Source organism: Macrobrachium rosenbergii, chromosome 3 (genome assembly GCF_040412425.1).
Source record: "Macrobrachium rosenbergii isolate ZJJX-2024 chromosome 3, ASM4041242v1, whole genome shotgun sequence".
Lineage (NCBI taxonomy): Eukaryota > Metazoa > Arthropoda > Malacostraca > Decapoda > Palaemonidae > Macrobrachium > Macrobrachium rosenbergii.
The window spans coordinates 43,016,477-43,036,476 of record NC_089743.1 but is presented as its reverse complement, the minus strand read 5'-3'; the positions used below and the strand labels follow the sequence as shown (position 1 = coordinate 43,036,476).

The 20,000-nt window shown below is 34.7% G+C and overlaps 1 protein-coding gene across 4 annotated transcripts in view; it reads left to right on the top strand.

Annotated features, from left to right (window-relative positions):
• The window catches only part of LOC136854726 (calcitonin gene-related peptide type 1 receptor-like), a 1,171,018-nt gene that overhangs the window by 576,330 nt on the left and 574,688 nt on the right, over window positions 1-20,000 (top strand). The window contains exon 1 of one of the 4 annotated variants that reach the window (XR_010857777.1): window positions 2,871-3,718. The exons of 2 other annotated variants lie outside the window; for them this stretch is intronic. Coding sequence is in view for 1 of the 2 variants with exons in the window: in XM_067131328.1 (XP_066987429.1) it covers window positions 3,700-3,718 (19 nt within the window). In the remaining variant the exon portion in view is untranslated. Of the gene's footprint in view, window positions 1-2,870; window positions 3,719-20,000 lie in introns of those variants that run through there. One more of the 4 variants, XM_067131328.1, reaches the window with a different exon arrangement.

The window sequence follows — 20,000 nt, the reverse complement described above, 5'->3', positions numbered from 1 at the left end:
CGCACACACACGCACACTATATATATACATATATATGTGTATATATATATTATATACATTATATATAAGTGTGTGTTTGTGTGTACATATGCATATACATATACGTACACATTTCATCACAGGAAAAATAATGCACTTATTGTAACAATATTCAGTCCATTAAGAAGATGGTTCTTGTTAAATACAGCACCTGGTAGATAATCAGAAATGTATACATGAATGCCTTTATGTTAGCTAAATAAAAAAGATAAAGATAATTAAGATAAATAATAATTCAGAGTTACATACTCCAAGACAAGTCATGAAAGGACACCCAGTATATTTATCCAATTTTTCCAATATCTTTTCCTTGACAGCGCAGTCAGCGTGCAAAACATAAAAAAACACCGTCACATGAGGACGGAAAAAAATATTAATGAACAGATCAGTTTCTGATGCTCCTGTTCATTTCTGTCATTTCGAAATCAAGGGAAAATTAATTGTTAGTGTGAAAAATATCAGGTCTCGTCTTTTCTGTCCCAAACATTAGCAAGCGAAGTCAAAGGTAATTGAACTTAGTGTTTATTCATGTTTATGCCTGTTTATTCGCCTCTATTTTAGTTAGTTATTTTGTTTGCTTGTTTGTGAGCTTGGCAATATAAACTCTGAAAAAGAAATTTCCGTATCCTGAAGTACAAAGGGTTTTTTTTTCTTCTATTTTCCTGCTCTGTTCTCAAACCATGGTTGTTGACATTGACAAAATCCGTTTTAGTAGTAATGCCTGTTTGCCGTGAAGTGAAAATTCATCTATAATAACTATAGAAATTTAGTCTCTCTCTCTCTCTCTCTCTCTCTCTCTCTCTCTCTCTCTCTCTCTCTCTCTCTCTCCCGAAAGTCGGTACTGAAAGTCGTAATAATAGTAGTACTCAAGCTGTAATGGCGATTATAGCTCCTATTGCAGGATGACTAATGCACCTGTAATTATATTTGAAATCTCTCTCACTCTCTACCTTAATAATAGTTGTTGTAGTAATGCCTTTTGCAATGAAATGAAAATTCATCTATAATAACTCCAGAAATTTAGTCTCTCTCTCTCTCTCTCTCTCTCTCTCTCTCTCTCTCTCTCTCTCTCTCTCTCTCCGAAAGTCGGTACTGAAAGTAGTAATAATAGCAGTGCTAAAGCTGTAATGGCATTTATAGCTCTAATTGCAGGATGGCTAATGCACCTGCAATTATATTTGGAATCTTTCTCTCTCTCATAGCATTGATAGTATTAGCGGCAGTATGTAGTAATATTCGTAGTACTAGAGAATGAAAAACGCATCTGTAATAATATTTGAAATCTCTCTCTCTCTCTCTCTCTCTCTCTCTCTCTCTCTCTCTCTCTCTCTCTCTCAGAGAGAACTATAATACTGCTAAATTACGCGAGTATAATCCGCTTCTTCGGCGTAAGCCGTACGTGAATTATTCCTTACGGTGTAGCGGGTGGGTGTTCCGTATTTGGGACTTGCATGAAGATTACATGCGGTGACAGGTCGCTGTAGGCAGGTCACTTTAGGATGTGAGTCTGAATGACGGAGCGAATCTCATAGTGGAGTTGAATGGGGAATTGAGACTCCGGTGGGTGTCAATCACTCGATACGATAAATTGTTGACGCTCGGTTACTTACGTTCGGCTAATGAGGACGGAATCGCGTTGAGGGTTACATTTTGTGATTCTGTCGTTATGTATGTATGTATGAATATGTTATATTTAATTACTTATTCGTGTTGTTCATTATGCTTTATTTACATGAGTTTGTGTTGTAATATAATCCTTGAATCTTGCTGACTCATGTAGAAGTAAAATATAATGTAATTCCGTGAAGCTGTTTGACTCACGTAGAACTGAAGTGATGTAATTCCGTGAAGCTGTTTGACTCATGAAGAAATAAAAGGTAATATAATCCATGAATCTTGACTCATATTGAAATAAAGCGTAATATAATTCCATAATTTTGATTGATGTAGAAATAAAAAGTAATATCATTCCGTAATTTTGATTGATGTAGTAACAAAAAGTAATAAAATTCCGAGAATATGTAATTGAGTCAAAAGACCATTTATTGACTAGGAATATTCCGGAGATGTGACTGAGAATAAGTCATCAACTAGTAAAATCCTTTGACCTCGTCATTCTTAATCTTTATCTTGATATGATCCTATCGAACTTGCGAATACATCTCCTTGGCGTCGGCCGTACGTCTTGTTTTATAACTAAGGTAATCACTATCATATATAAGTAACAAAACCGAAAAGGAAAATGTTTTATGTTTTTTCTATATTTCTTTTAAGTGATTTCATTTTGATTTCCCCGACGCTATCAACAAACTGGGAATCGACTGAGTTCGCTGATGCAACCGAAATCCTTCCTCTAAGAAAGTAAAGCATCGGTGCCAACCCGGGGTGCGAGAGAGAGAGAGAGAGAGAGAGAGAGAGAGAGAGAGAGAGAGAGAGAGAGAGAGAGAAAGAGAGAGAGTTTATCAGGAACGTTTCTCATGCCAAATGTTAGTCAGACCTTCTTCGCGCCGAAGACCTTATCTGTGGCGAGAAAACGGTAAAAGGTGCGATATTGGTACGTGCTTAGATCCGTACCCACCCTTCATGCCCCTCCCATTCGCATGCGAAAAACACCTGCCAGTTACCGAAAGGTAAAAGCGCGTTGCCTATTGCACGCCGGTAGGTTTAACTCCTCGAACAAACTTCCCTTCCCGGCAGCGTTGATTGTAAAATGGGGGTGTTTTTTACCCCTCGCTCGCGTTTGGTAATAAGAATTATCTATCTCCGGAAGACGAGACGTGATTTGCAGCCTGATAAATCTCTCGGGTAGGTGGTGGCAACTCTGTAGCAGTAACCAGTGCCCACAAACGAGCAGAGGGCCAAGATCTCGCTCGGTCTGCGTGAGACTCTGGCTCTCGCTCAGTGCCATAGTTCGTGTGTGTGACTGGGCCGGGGCCCCTCCCCCTGCCACTCACTCACTCTCTCTCTCGCAGTCACCCGCCAGTCGGTCAGGGAGAAGGAGCACCCCCGCGCGACTCCTCTCGCAATGAGCAACAAGTGAAGTGGTGTATTTAAGACCCCTCGGTGTTTGTGTCTTTTTTATTTATTTCAATTTAGACATAGTCATTCTCATTTTAAAGGTCATCCTTCTTTATCAAAACATTTTTTTTTTTATATTTTAGTTCCTTTTTCTTTTGGGTGAGTTTCCCAATGTCGCGTCTCTTCAGCGCAAGTTAGTTTTGTGTCGGTAGTTTGACGGAGAGAAAAAAAAACCTGCAATGGGCAGCAGCCGTTTCAAGTTGGCCACCAAAGTTTGTAATGACGTCTGTGGGGTTGGCGAAACGTTGGTGCCCTGACGAAAGTTGCCCGTAGTGGGTATAATTAGAAGTCAACCCGAAAGGTGGGATTACTTTGTGACCCGTCAAGTTCAGGATAGATAACCAATAGAGTGAATCTTAGTAAAAATGGATTAAGCGCTTCTGATATAAAGCCGAACAAAAAACAACCAAGCAAAGATGAAATAAAGAGAGAAAGTTGATAATAAGTTTAAAGGATATTTTCCATAAGTGACTTTGGTTTTGCGCTGCTGTTGCAGAATCATCTTTGCAAGAATTGATCCCTGACCACAACAGCGTTATATCTGGAAGTCCACTTCATTTAGGGAGACAATAAGAGGAAGAGATGGAAGGAAACGAAACAGGTAAGAAAAAAATATGTTTTTAAATTTACATACACGCCTACATACATATGTATTAACCAGATAATCACACAAGTTCACTGTGTATATATATTCATACTACTCGTGTTAGGCTTCAAAGGGATGGGATGTATTATGGAAGCCTAACATGGGTATGAATATATATATATATATATATATATATATATATATATATATATATATATATATATATATATATATATATATATATATATATGAAAACTTAGTGGATAAATGCACTGTCACCTCTGTATTAGAACTCAAAACGCATGGGTTCGAAACTGTGTCGGATATATATATATATATATATATATATATATAAATATATATATATATATATATATATATATATATATATATATATATATATATATATATATATATATATATAATGCCATTTTAGTTCAGGTCATCGTGAATTTTGTATTTAGGGATATTTGTGGCTAAGATATATATATATATATATATATATATATATATATATATATATATATATATATATATATATATATATATATATATATATATATAATTTATATATATATAATTATATATATAAATAAAACCTTTTTCTGTTTTTTTAACGGCTTTTAAATGATTAGATAACTCAGATTTTTTTATTGGAAACATTTATATTTTATTCTTAATTTTATAAGATCAATTCCTCAAAGCAACGAATAGTTTTTTTCAGTGTTAGTTCAGTAAATTTGGTGAAAAAAGGTTTGTTATGAACTAGGCGCTCCTCGCTTCACTTTAGGGTTTGATATTTTAGTCGTATTATTTCATTTTCAGCCACATTTAAATAGTTAACATTTGGCTTACAAAAATTTCATATGCAAGCTCCTTGAATTACTGTTCATTAAAGTTCTCCATGCTGATGTACCTTTCAGTACAAGAATTCCCATATACATATTTTGTTTCATTCCCTGATAGAATGATCGGTTCCAACTCTAAAGATTTAACACCTTGATTGGAAATCACCGTCAAGTAATTTTTTGAAAGAGTTGATTTACTAACTTCGTACAGTGTACAAATTCGCATGTAATTCCGTATCCATATTCTAGCAAATATATATTTATTCATAGATCCCAATGTTTTGAGACCTGCTTTTGATTTGGTACTCCAAAAGGATTTTATTAATCACGATGACGCTCTTGGATTGAAAACCCTGTATATGATCTCCTAGTTAAAATAGAATAATCCTGCATTCTTGTTTGATAACGTAAGGCTCTTGAAGTTAGTAAAAATAACAGTTAATTCTCACTAAATCGACTTTTTCATTTTCAACATTTTAAAGAACCTCAGTTCTAGAAGTTCAAAGACCAGTATTTGATTTCACTAACGAAATTTTTATATATATATATATATATATATATATATATATATATATATATATATATATATATATATTATATATGTATATATATATATATATATATATATATATATATATATATATATATATATATATATATATGTTATTTGCTCTACTGCTTGACTTTTTGAAAACTTCTGAATTCATAATTCAGTTTTTCGTATTTATGCGTAAATACAGATTCTTCAAGGTCTGGAAGTTTCAAAATCTGCGTTTATCCGGTATTCCAGGTTTTATTTTGCTCCTATATAGTTGTCTTTTAAATTTTCTTGTGCTTAATTTAATTCACGCGCTCAACATCACGGTTGCAAGATGTTTTTAACTGATGGTAAAAGATGTTTTGGAACAGTCTAACATTCTTTTACTTCGAATTTCAGTTTTTTTGTACTTATATATTTTACACACACACATCCTCGTACACCCTTAAACGCCAACGGTGCATTCATGCTTTCTGCAGAAATCATTCTCCTGTGTTTCATACAGTTAAAAAAAATTAAAGCATTAAGGAATAGAGAGAGAGAGAGAGAGAGAGAGAGAGAGAGAGAGAGAGAGAGCATAACGTTGCCCTCTCTGCGGACAAGCGACCTACCTCTCGTTCTGACCTGCATAAGGAATATTTGGCGTGTATTGACAGACCACTTGATTGAAAGCGATCAGTCATGGCAATATATCTGCATGGCCCTTGTGATTACGCTCGTTTGCATGAAAGGTCATATACTACGGTGTGTTTTGGTGACGTGCGCATGCGCCTGATGAGTAGGATTTTATCGTAGGCCCTAAGTTGGCAGAGAGTGAAATCGCACATCATCGTATTGGTTTTATAACTGATTCATGAAGTTAACTGCTGATTCAGGAAGTTAACTGGTGATTCAGGGCATTAACTGGTGATTCAGGAAGTTAACCTCTGATTCAAGACGTTAATTGCTGATTTAGGAAGTCAATTGCATATCATGTTTTCGAGATCTGTCCAATTATTGTAGACTTTAAAGAGTTTTTTCTTTCATTGTGTTTCTATTGTATGGTCAAGTTGTTCGTTTGCGTAACGCTGGATCATTATTCAGTATTGTACGTGATGTTACGGTATTATGCACGAGTATACATACACGAAATTGCGTAAATATGCCGTACATAAAAAGGTAGCCACGCTAATGTGTAAGATTTCATGTAAGTATAAAAACGCACAATAACTTACCCTAGATTACTGTGCAAAATTACGAGGTAAATTACAGTTTGTTTTAATTTGTCACTCGTTATAATTTAAATATATTCCCTGCAATCACTCATAATTACAATTCATCACAATTTTCTTAACAAATACACATGTATTTCTGTTTGCCTGTTTAAGTATTGTATAAACAGCAAAAACCTCGGCAGTAATATTGTATCTTCCAAAGACTTTCAAAGAGTCTTGTCAATAGCAGGCATCTAGACAAGCCCTTTTTGCTTATCTGTTAAGGATTAGTATTTACATGAAAATACCCAGTAATTATATCCCGCCGTATTTCTGTCAGTCCCATAAGGGGGTTGTGCCGTCTGTGCTCCTCACCTGGTGCACTGTAGGCATTTCTCAAAGGTCTTTGCAGCGTCCCTTCGGCCCCTAGCTGCAACCTCTTTCATTCCTTTCACTACATCACCATTCACAGTTGTTTTCTTCCATCTCACTTCCCACCCTCTTTTAACGGTTGTTTCAACATTATTTTCAGTGCTGAATGCTCTCATAGGCCCTAGCGCTTGGCCTTTGGCCTAAATCTTATATTCCAATTCTAGTATTTGCCAGTCCAGATATGAGTAGAAATTGACTTGTTGTATATAACTTTAGATCTAGTCGATGTAGGGTGTAATGTAAATGGAATTTGGGCTTTATATTTACCATACATTTACATACATACACATTACTCTTACCTGTCGTATTGGATTTGGTGATTAACAACACGCCAACGTGTACACAGATCAACTTGTTATCGCTTATGACGGTAATGAAATTCTTTCTCGTTACGTAGTCATTAATTTTCATCAGTTGGCACATATAATTTGGTCTTGTTGGGATAGTCATACCCTGATTTGTAAGACATTTTTTTTATTTCTTAAGCACAGGAAATATTCCTTTTAAATGCTGTTTTATTTTATTTTGTATTTATTTTATCTAACTACAAGTGCGACCACCTCTCACTCCTGTCCAGGTAATAAAATTGAGTGGCTTGCTAAGAAGATTTTCTGGCAAAAAAAAAATAATAATAATAGAACGAGGGCTGCCGACATTATGAGAAATACTTATAACAGAGAAGAACTTAGAAGACAGGAATTCGTTACTCTTTTTTTTGTTAGTTGGTGTAAGTGTATTTTGTGGTCAGTTTTTCAGTTTCAATGACAGATTTATCTCTCCTTCGGCAAACCTGAGGATGTTGTGCAATTGGAACCTCAAAAGTTCAAGCGAAGATGAAATGCATTACTGCCCTAAAACAGTTGTCCTTGAGCTTTAATAATTTTATTACATTTTTATCTATTTATCAATTTGTTCATTTATTTTTTTCTTTTATAATAACTGATCTCTTCTTTGTGTATGCCCCATTACCTATTGTTACGTCTTTCAATTGAACATCATAGTGTTCATCATCTGAATACTACTACTACTACTACTACTACTACTACTACTACTACTACTACTACTACTACTTCTAATAATAATAATAATAATAATAATAATAATAATAATAATAATGGGGAATTCGTCGAAATTAAAATTAGACTTCATAAAGAATATGACATCAGAAACTGCAAGTTTTATATAAGAAAGGCTTCGCAGAGGTATTTACGAAAAACATTACTTCTGGCTTACATGGTAAAACATTATCACGAAGACTTAATCTGTATTTGTACTGCTTTCTGAATATGGCGTATTTCCTGCCGTCTTGTTGAAATTATGTTAGATTCAGCACTTTTTCCTCATGCATAGTTGCAGTCATTGACCTGACTGGCAAAATTCAGAAATATAAATAGGTCTCGTAGGAATACTGCCACGAAAACAATATACTAGTTGTCTGCATCAAATAGCAGGTCGAGATACATCTTTAACGTTAATAATGGCCTGCAAAATCGATAACTTGAAAATGAGATGCATTGTTCAGTTGTTCAGATTGATGCCATTGACTTGGGCTGTTTTGTTTTCAGAATTACCTGTATAGCGCTGCGTAAACTTATGTTTCAGGCAGTTACAAAGAAACATTTTTTGAAATATCAAGCGATAATCAGATAGTAACTGTTGAATTCACTGTACTTTCTCGCTAAATAATCAACGACGAAACTACGTTTAAATTTGCTTATCACATTCACCTGATGGGTGAATCTGTAAGACACGGTCACTTATATAATACCCGCCCCCCCACCCCCAATAACATATTCTTGGATATTAGTATAATTTTATATTAGAAAGTATGAAAATATCATGTATAAAACTAGTATATATATATATATATATATATATATATATATATATATATATATATATATATATATATATATATACACATATATACATACACACACACAAACAAAATTGGTTTTAGAATTTGTTCATTCTAAAGTATTTTCTTAAATACCGCTTTGTCCTTAGAGCCTTTGCCCAGTATGTATTTTTTTCTGTATATCATGCTTGCTATAATCATTATCTTACGCCAAGCTTACATATTAATAAAGAGCTGCTATATTATAGCTATGCTATACGAAAGAAGAAAAGTATTACAGACATTTAAGGACGGTACTTTGCTATCCACTTTTCAGTATATATTAAAAAAAAACTTTCATTCTTCGGAATAGGATTTATTCCAGGGAAATATGACCGGATAGCAATGTAATCGATGTTAATCGCAAGAAAATAATGTCAAAGGTCGTAATAGGGAATTCATACGCACAGAAAAAATAGTAAAAAAACTATTTTGATAAAAAAATATGTCTTAACTTCACAAAAAAAAATTAAATAAATACGGTACCGTGAACGTTACGTAAAATATTAATTAAAACCTCTTGTCTCCAAGGAACCCAGTTGCTCCTGAGTCCAGAGAGTGAATTTATGAGGTTATCTCTCTCTCTCTCTATCTCTCAGCTTCTCGCGGGAATATGGGACTACGCGAGCAGATAAGCAAATGGAAGAAAGTGGAAGTCATTTTTTTAATACTGTTATGCTTGTGTTATCGCTATGAGCCGTGTTCCGATAATCCTGAAAAGTAAAGGGAATAAGTTAAGTATATCTTAGTTTAACCAGACCACTGAGCTGATTAACAACTCTCCTAGGGCTGGCCCGAGGGATTAGATTTATTTTTACCTGGCTTGGAACCAATTGGTTACCTAGCAACGGGACCTACAGCTTATTGTGGAATCCGAACCACATTATAGCGAGAAATGAATTTCTTTCACCAGAAACAAATTCCTCTTGTTCTTCACTGGCCGGTCGGAGATTCGAACTCGCGACCAACAGAGTGGTAGGCGAGAACGGAACCCGCTCAGCCAGCGAGGAACTAGTAAAGGGAATAACATCGAAATTCCTCGATAAGCAAGTGAATGAAGTACAAGTTTTATTTTACACTATATATATTTTTATTTTATATATATATATATATATATATATGTGTGTGTGTGTGTGTGTGTGTATAAATATATATATATATATATATATATATATATATATATATATATATATATATATATATATATATATATATATATATATATATATAATGTGTGTGTTTGTGAGATTTTCCCTCCTCCTAAGGGAAAGGTTTTGATAGTTAGCGTAGTTTTCAGAACGGTGAGACGGATAAGGTTTGATTCTTGTCTGTATATTCCCGTTGTACCTCTGTTCATCGTACCTGAGAGGTAGTCAACTGTGAAAGGTCGCCACTTGGGTTAAGAATGTATTATATATCTTCTTCTTTTTAACGTCCTTTTTTCCCATTTTTTGTATGGAGTAAGCACGATGCCTTCTTTTGAAGGACTTTGATTTGGCTTTGGGATAGACTGTAGTCTCGATCGGCTGCCCTACCTGACATCGCTCAGACCCCGGTAGTACATGCACATGTATCGTACCAAACCAGCTCCCTTTCTCCCAGCAGCGAGGACAGTTGAGCGGTTAGGTCGACAGTTCGAGACATGTGAGGTGTCTGTTATGTTTTTAGAAGATGTTGGAGTGGCTTTGTTTGTGTGTGCGTGTGTATATTTATATATATATATATATATATATATATATATATATATATATATATATATATATATATATATATATTAGTACTATAGGCTTCTTTTCATCCAAGAATGGTCATGTCTGCAAAGGTCAGCAAATCTGAAAAAAAAAATTCTAAAAAAAAAAACAATATCTGTCAAATTTCTTGGCTAGAAAAATACGAAAAAGAACATTTCAGTCAGCTTAAAAAGGGTTACTTAATGTGGCGGGAAAAGGTACCTGAAACGAGGAAAGTATCAATCAATAGTAATTAGTAAGGAAATTTAAAGTCATTTTTTTATTATAATCTGTGATGTTTTTAATGCCTATAGTGATGTTATTTCCGTTGTTTTTGTGTGGTTTTAATGGTAGAACTAACAAGACAAGCAAGTTGTCTACCCAAATCATACTCGCTGGAAACAGGGTCAAAACAAAAGATTAAGGAAGGATCAAACAAAAGATTAAGGGAATAGTATCAAAACAAAAGATTAATTAAATCGGATCAAAACAAAAGATTAAGGAAATAGGATCAAAACAAAAGATTAAGGAAATAGGATCAAAACAAAAGAAATGGGATCAAAACAAAAGATTAAGGAAATAGTATCAAAACAAAAGGTTAAGGAAATAGGATCAAAACAAAAGATTCAGGAAGCAGGATCAAAACAAAAGATTAAGTTGAAGCTTGCGTTTAGTTGATAAACTTCCCTTTAGATCAGTGGTTCTTAACCTTTTTCGGTGTACGCGCCCCTTTCAAATCAGCAGTCAGTTCTCGCACGCCCTGAATTGCTGAAATAAAAAAAAGCTAAAATACAAAGTTGATAATTATGACTGTCTATTAATAACAAACCCACATTTTTTAATCTTCATTCCTAAAGCTTACAGTTTTTTTTTCATGACAAAAATCAAAGCACTGCTGTAGGAATAATAATAATAATAATAATAATAATAATAATAATAATAATAATAATAATTATTATTATTATTATTATTATTATTATTATTATTATTATTATTAATTATTTATTTTATTTTATTTTAATTTTTCTGAAAAAATAGCATGCGTATATAAGAATATATTTTGCTTTAATTATCCATAGGCATCCTCTCACCCCTTGCGAACCGGCTTCGCACCCCCGGTTAAAAAACCAATGGTTCAGATGGTAGGACAAAACTCATTACACCTCAGCATTAACTACGAGACTTAGTCCTTTTGTGTTTAGATTTCATGTTTAGCTTATGAAGCGGAAACGAAGCTTTGAAGTTCATTTCCCTAGCTTGGGGATTCAAGCTTGGTTTAAGCAGTTTAGCAGTGAGAGCATGAATGTAGTAGATAGAGGTTACCAAATCCGTGCCATTAGGAGATTTGTTTTTTAAAAAACCTGGGGCAGTTTTTAAATTCTTCGAAGATTCCAGATTTCTTCATGAAATTTAATATGAGTGTTCGTTTTTTAATATACAATAGTGAGTGATTTCATACCATGATGAGTGGATTTTTAAAATTTTAATGGGGAAGCTGTATTTAAAGCGTTTGTATAAATTTCATTTTGTATATGTATATATATATATATATATATATATATATATATATATATATATATATATATATATATATATATATACATACATACATACATACACACACACGAGCTACATGTTTGTTTCCCCGTTTCCTTTATAGAGAAGGGTGCAAAGTGTACTGTCCTAAAAAATTTCAAGAAGGGGTTTTTCCGATGGGGTTGCCAGCCTCACACCTTGGCTTACAGATGTTCTAAGCCTTAGTGACGTCATCATCTTGCATTTCTTGATGGGCACACACCCGTGCACTGCCCAGACCTGGCTTTGTCTTCTTTACGGCAAATATTTCTTTCGGGGGGTCAGTGACCGTTCGCTGTCATGACATCATCAGTTTGACATAGAGCCAATCAGTCAATCGTGTTTTGAGTAGGAAGATGATACTGGATCCATTGACTCGCAGAAGGTGTTAATAACCATTCACCAAATGAGAGTTATCGAAGCTAATGAGATATAGGGACGAGGGAATATATCCTGACGAGCATTCCAATTAATCGAACGAGGTATTTGCCGGAATAGAGGGAGGGGCGGGGGAAATACTTAAACTTAATTATCTGAGTTAATTATGGCAATGGATACGTAGCCGTCAGGCGCGAAATCAAACACACGACTCGGATCGTTATCTTTATCAAGTTAATTAACTATCTGATTGGGTAATGAATTGAATTATTACTCATGACGGGCCATCTTTCATCATCGGAATCAGTTGGTGGGGGAGCGCCTCTCACACATCAGCAAATTTATATATATATTTTGGGAGTGTCATGTTGGAGGCACATTGCTGACACAGGAACAACACTGTGAGGACGTGGAGGTGAAGAACTAAGATTATAACGGTTGAGTTGGCAATTTAAAACAAAAATCATACTGTGTAACTTTTTGTAAATATATTTTAGACTTTTAATTACATTCGGTTTGAATTTTTTCCCTGCTAATAACGTATCCCTTCTCTCTGTAGCTATTTCTTATTATCTGGTAATTTCTCTCAAATGAATGCAGTATACTTTGAAAGCTTGAATTTCAAGTCGCTGGCCCCTTTAGGCTTGTTTCGTGTGAATAAGGGTTTATCTTATAAATAATAATAATAATAATAATAATAATAATAATAATAATAATAATAATAATAATAATAATAATAATAATAATAATAATAAAGAAATAGTTAAATTAAATCGATGCCCCGCCTGTTAGGAAATAGATCTCAAAAATGAATGCCAATGTCAGCTTCCAAAAAAGTCACTGGTCACGGTTATTTACAAGACGAAACGTCTCGTCATTGCCAAGATTAGAGTTGACATTTGACGAAGACCGTTCCCTTGTTTGAGTAACTTGTCTATATGGATGCAATCACGAACGAAATTAGGCTGCTCACCTGCATTACTGAAGAGGTCAGGCTCATTAGAGCACAAAGGTCATTGTCAAGTTTTAAATGCCCTGATCTGTTGGAATGTAGAAGCCAAAAGGTGATGTTTTGATAAAAAAATATTAAACCGAAACGAGGGAAGATTGGGGAATAAAAGTAACGGAAAAGAATAATAGAAAGATGCAAATTTCTTGTGGGAATGAATTAAAAATAGGAATGCATGAGATAAAAATCATACATGTAAAAACACTGTTTTAGGTATGGATACATTAAAACTGTAAAACAGAATACCGAGAAATTTATACATTTGATATACTCAGTAAAACTAGTTAGCCCATTCATTTATCGTGGAGACTTAAGAAATTTTAAATCATGTCAGTTTTATTTATTACTGCGTCATAATCCATAAATTAACGTGAATAAGAAGTTTATTTTGCTTGATTAGAATTCACTCCCAATTGTGAAGTCACAAAATACTCATTATCATTTGATGAAAGTTATTTTAGGAATACATATGAATTCACTGTCATTCTGTTTTTATAAATTTCCTTATTTGAATCATTTTACGAGTACATATTAATTCACTGTCATTCTGTTTTCGTGAATTTCTTTATTTGAATCATTTTACGAGTACATATTAATTCACCGTTACTCTGTTTTCATGAATTATTTCATTATTTGTCGCAGTTGCAGAATATCAAAAGTTAAGTTGAAAGTTTGAATCAGCATCCCAGCATATGTTGTACTAATGTTTCATCGCCTTTGCAATAAGCATCAAACTCAACATCTATTATCGTTATTATTATTCAGAAGATGAAAACTATTCGTATGGAACAAGCCCACAGGGGCCACTGACTTGAAATTCAAGCTCCCAAAGAATATGGTGTTCATCAGGAAGTAAGAGAAAGTAAAGGGAAACACAGAAAAAAGAGATCTCACTCATTAAAAATAAAAACTAAATTAAATGTTAAATAGATGAATAAAAATGTATTAAAATGCATCTTAGCTTGAACTTTTGAAGTTCCAATTGCACGACATCCTCTATATCTGAATTCAATGTCAACTACTCACTCGCTAACCATTCTGCTTGATTATGCATTTATCCACGCCTATATCATCCTAATCCTCCCATTCGGTCTGACACATCTCGGTACTGATATACTCAGACGGCATTTTAGGGCGTCTCAGGCCAGCCAGACTGTCTTCTTGCCATTAAGGTCCCCTAAATCTTCCTGCCTGTCGTCTCTTATGAGCAGTAAAGACGCGCGCGGAGCGGCCGTCAGAGAAAATAATAGGCCGCATAAAAATTGGGGGGGTTTGTGGGAGAACGGGTTAGTGTTTTAAGACCTCTGAGGGTTGGAGAGAAATAATTGATGAAAATAAAGAGGTGTTTTTTGAAATAAATAATGTTTACTTTTTGTGCAATATATATATATATATATATATATATATATATATATATATATATATATATATATATATATATATATATATGGTTTATATGCTGGAACAATTAATCAACACTCTGGGCCGCTGGTAATTTCCAACGTATATATACTGTTGTCACAATCAACGTCCTAGATGTCGGCGAACTGTGGATTTCTTTCCTAATTCTATCGGATATACCTGAAGGCGACGCATTTTACCAAAATATCTCCACCATTGCCGGGGCAAATAGGGAATGACGTGAACGTGTATAGGGATAAACACGTTTACGGACTATGGTTGTAATTAGATAATGGCTGAGGTCACAAGAGAATAGAGAAACTAGGGCAGTAAATTAGTAAAGTATTGTTAGGATTCTCACTGACCACTATGCTGTCAAACACTGGGGCTACAGATACCCATCTCGATGAAGGTAGGATAGAAAGGTGGTTCCTGTCTGTCCTAAAGGATATTTATAGTTTGGTATGATTTGCAGGAGAGATTTTTTATTTATAAATTATCCTGCTTATCGAGTATTCGTCTTCAAAAAATTATTTTCTTGTACACAATTTTTGTAGATAATGTTTTGGAAAATGTCTAGAGATAATGTTTTGGAACGTTTCTAGAGATAATGTTCTGTTGTAAGGTCACGTAAATGCTCTTAACATTTTCACTGCTATTTTCTTGACCTTGGTAACCCGTAGGACGTAACAATATACATAGGAAAACTTGGAGTAATGAATTTTGTCAATTATTCATATTATGTGAAAGAGAGTAGAATATCAATTATATTTTGCCATTTGCTGCTCTACCAGTGGTTCTTGATGAAAGGCACATGAAGTTAATCATGTAATTAAAAAGGCTTTTGGCTAAACAATCGTACGAAATAAGCACGCAGTTATTTTTTGTGAAAGCGACTGCTCTCATTTATATATATATATATATATATATATATATATATATATATATATATATATATATATATATGTGTGTGTGTGTGTGTGTGTGTGTGTGTGTGCATATATATATATATAGCCTATATATATATTATATATATGTATATGTATGTATATATGTGTGTATGTTTGAGCGTAAAATTTACAGATATAATTTGCAGTAAAACACATTTTTCCGTTCAAATCTTATGTAGATAATAAGTCATTATATATATTTATACTCTTTCATATTCAAGTTTTTATAAGAGAAACGTACTTTTTTTTGCTAGTGAACTTTTAAACGTACTTCATACCAGTTGGTTTTAAGTACACCGAAGTAATGTTTCTTACACTAAAGTATTGTCTGTCGCCAATTCCTGCGCATTGCCCAGGCACCCTTCATTGCTAATCTGTTAATTCTTACAGACCGAAGTGAAGCATCTTTTTTGCGATCTATACAAGCTTATTCACTTAATACATTAAATGCTTCGGTTAACTTGCACTGTTTCAATACATTATTACGCCCTTGCAATGCGTCAGTGATTAGCAATGGGTTCTAAAAGCATATTGCACACGCACGACCGAATGTAGGGGATGAGAAAAACGAGAAGGAATTGCTGAAGAAATATATTTACATACGCTAATGAATTCTCCGAAATCTCTTCCATTTCATCCCCCCAGAGGGATAAAAGGGGGTCTACTACGCTCTCGACCCCGGCCACGAAAATATCTCGACATTGTCATAACACCTCCGACTTGCCAAAAATAATGTAGGGGAGGGGAGGGGAGGAGGAAGTGGAAGGAGGAGAGGGGAGGGGAGGAAGTGGGAGGAGGAGGAGGAGGAGGTTATGGAGTGAGGCAGAAGATTCTTTTTAGGACGAGAATGATGGTGCGGGACGGGGTTGATTGCAGAAGGAGAGAGAGAGAGAGAGAGAGAGAGAGAGAGAGAGAGAGAGAGAGAGAGAGAGAAGCAGTTACGGGGAAGACAGATTTGAGGAGATGGAGGAAGGAATATAAGAGAGAGAGAAGAAAGATTTGAGATGTAGAAAGGAATATAAAAGAGAGAGAGAGAGAATTTACAGGGTTGAAAGATTTGAGATGTAGAAAGAAATATAAAAGAGAGAGAGAGAGCGCGCGCAGTCGTTACGATGAAGACACCTTTGAGGAGACGGAGGAAGGAAGGTTCAGCCGTCACTGGGTGATTGGATGATCTGAAGTGCCTTGCATGGATATTTGGATGAAGGTCGTTTGATCTTGTTAGCGTCTAATGCATGGTTCGTTTTCCTTTAATATTATTTTAAAGTTCGTGGGCTCGAGTTTGGACTAGAAGCGTTTGGAAATTCGAGTTAACAATTTATTTCAGAGGTTTCTCTTCCATGTTTCAGTATTTGGGTGCTCTAATATTAACATCCCGTAGGGGGTAGTGCCGTCAGTGCACCTCGCGTGGTGCACTGTAGGCATTACTAAAGGTTCTATGCGGCGTCCCCTCGACCCCTACCTGCAACCCCTTCCGTTCCTTTTACTGTACCTCCTTTCATATCTTTCCTCCATCTTGCTATCCAACCTCTGCGAACAGTTATTTCATGGTGCAACTGCCAGGTTTTCCTCCTGTTACGCCCTTCAGACCTATCTACTCTCAATTTCCATTCCAGCGCTGAATGACCTCAAAGGTCCCGGTGCTTGGCCTTTGGCCTAAATTCTGTATTCCATTCCATTCCATTCTGATATTAACTAGTCATTATTTACGTCTCGATCGGTTGGTGATCATATTATTAATTTATAAATAATTTTGCTACTGTTAGGAATTATTCATTAACATTATTATTGAATAATAAGATACTGAATGTTTTTAATAGTCGCAGTTGTTTACGACTGAGTGATTCATTTTCATGTCATGTGGATTCAAGAGATGTTAATTTTTCTGTCTTGTTTTGAAGAACAAGATTGCTGGCATAGCACTGAGTTTTTGCTCTTATGTGATTGACGTAAATGACTAATAATCAGTGTGACATGAATTTCTGATTGGAGTCAAAGATATTATTATTATTATTATTATTATTATTATTATTATTATTATTATTATTATTGTTTGTAGTCTGCACTACGCAAACTTTCTTCATTGTGTGTATGCGCATCACTGTTAACTCAATTTTAACTATTATAAATCTAATAACTCCATTTATTTCCATTTTTGTTATTGACGGCTCCTCTACCCCTCCTAGTTTCTGCTGACTTTCATCCATTTCCCGTTCTCTCGTGAATGTTTAACCCTCGTTACCAGCAGCCTTCATTAGATTACGCCATCTATTCAGTCTTTTGAGGATGAATCAGGCCATTCAGTCTCATCCTTGACGTTCAAACTCAGCAGTCTCGAGTGACTCCTTCCCTTCTGTCAGCCTGGATCTGGAGAGGAAGTCTGAATGGGAGTTCCCGTAATGCGGTGAAGTTTATTGGCTAAAGAGTACGCTTTCTAAGCCATATATTTATCCGATCTCTCATCAGGTCGCTTTCAATATAGGCAGGTCACTCAGTTCAAATGGGTAAATCTGTAACTAGGATATGGATTTCTTTTCGTACTGTGAGTTCTGAGTTCTTTTCTTCCTTTTTGTTGGTATCTTATAACTTTATGTTGGTCTTATGTTTCCTTATTTGGTACATCTCAGATTTGGGCTGCTTCTTCCGTTTGCGATTGAATGGAGTCAGTCACAGGCAGTTTATTCAATCAGCGAACATACCTTAAGTGTTTTTTGTGCTTTCTATTACGCTCACAACTGAACGACACGCGTTCGATTCTCGAAACAGACGAGGAGGGGCGAATTTGCATTCTATAAAATCCAGTTTGCCGCTTTTATCTAAACTGTGAATTAGGAGAGAGAGAGACGTGAGTCTTCAGTGCCACGTCAGAATAAATACCATCAGAATGGAAAGGCCTCGACGAGGTAATCTTAATCTACTGGAATGAAACCATCCTTAAGATATCCATAAGATTCTCTCTCTCTCTCTCTCTCTCTCTCTCTCTCTCTCTCTCTCTCTCTCTCTCTCATATCCACGCCACCTCCCTTTTCCCTTCCCTATCTCCGCTACCTGCTTACTCACTCAAGCAGCTCAAATTCGTAAGAAGCAAATGACCATTTATTGATTTATCCGATGATCACCCTTTCATCGCGAGGACTTTGTAAGGAATAGGTCAAATAGGACCTGGACCCCAGGAGTTGCGGAGGAAGATTGCCTTCACGATTGTACCTCTTCATGATTCAGCTCAGCATGTTTCTGCTTTGCGCGAACTGAGTTTCTTCTATTTTGGGGGATTATCTGTCTGTAGGAAGGAAGGAAGGAAAGACGTATGTGGAATTTGTAGCGTTTGTGGTTAATATTTTCTGCTTGTAATTCATATCATGAGGACTATACACACACGCACCTATATATATATATATATATATATATATATATATATATATATATATATATATATATATATATATATATATATATCTATATATGTATATCTATATATGTATATATATATATATATATATATATATATATATATATATATATATATATATATATATATATATATATATATATATATATATATATATATATATATATATATATATATATATATATATATATATATATATATAGAGAGAGAGAGAGAGAGAGAGAGAGAGAGAGAGAGAGAGAGAGAGAGAGAGCTATTTGTGAGTAGTTGCAATTAATATGTATGCATTCTTGTATCCGCTTTGAACTTTCAGTGTATGCGTGAAATATAAATGTGCACGCATTAACGACCTAACATAGAAATTGTAGTTCGAATCTCTTGAAGTGATTCTTTGCTTTTTTCCCCCATATATTTTTCAGAGATTTCTCATATCTCACAAAAGTAATCGAACACGTTGCCGTATTCTTACTTCATGAAACAAAATGCCATTCAACTGTCATTACTGCTATTTCCTCAGGAATGTTTTCCATTCTTTCTTCTTGTTTTATTGCTTGGGAATGTTGTTTCTTCATTTCAATCATCATTTATTTTGTGCTTGTCATTCTTCAAAATCGAATTGCTGACTGAGTTATTTCCAGGCTTACAGACATATAAAAATTAAACACACACGTATATATATGTATATATATACATTATATATATATATATATATATATATATATATATATATATATATATATATATATATATATATAGAGAGAGAGAGAGAGAGAGAGAGAGAGAGAGAGAGAGAGAGAGAGAGAGAGAGAGAGAGTATATGGCCACGAGGGAGTTGAAACAATAATGCACTAGATCTTTCACCTTTACTCTAAGGCCTTTTCAGTTTCATCGTGGCCGTATACTGTATATTTTTTGCTACCTGTCTTCATTCCCGTGA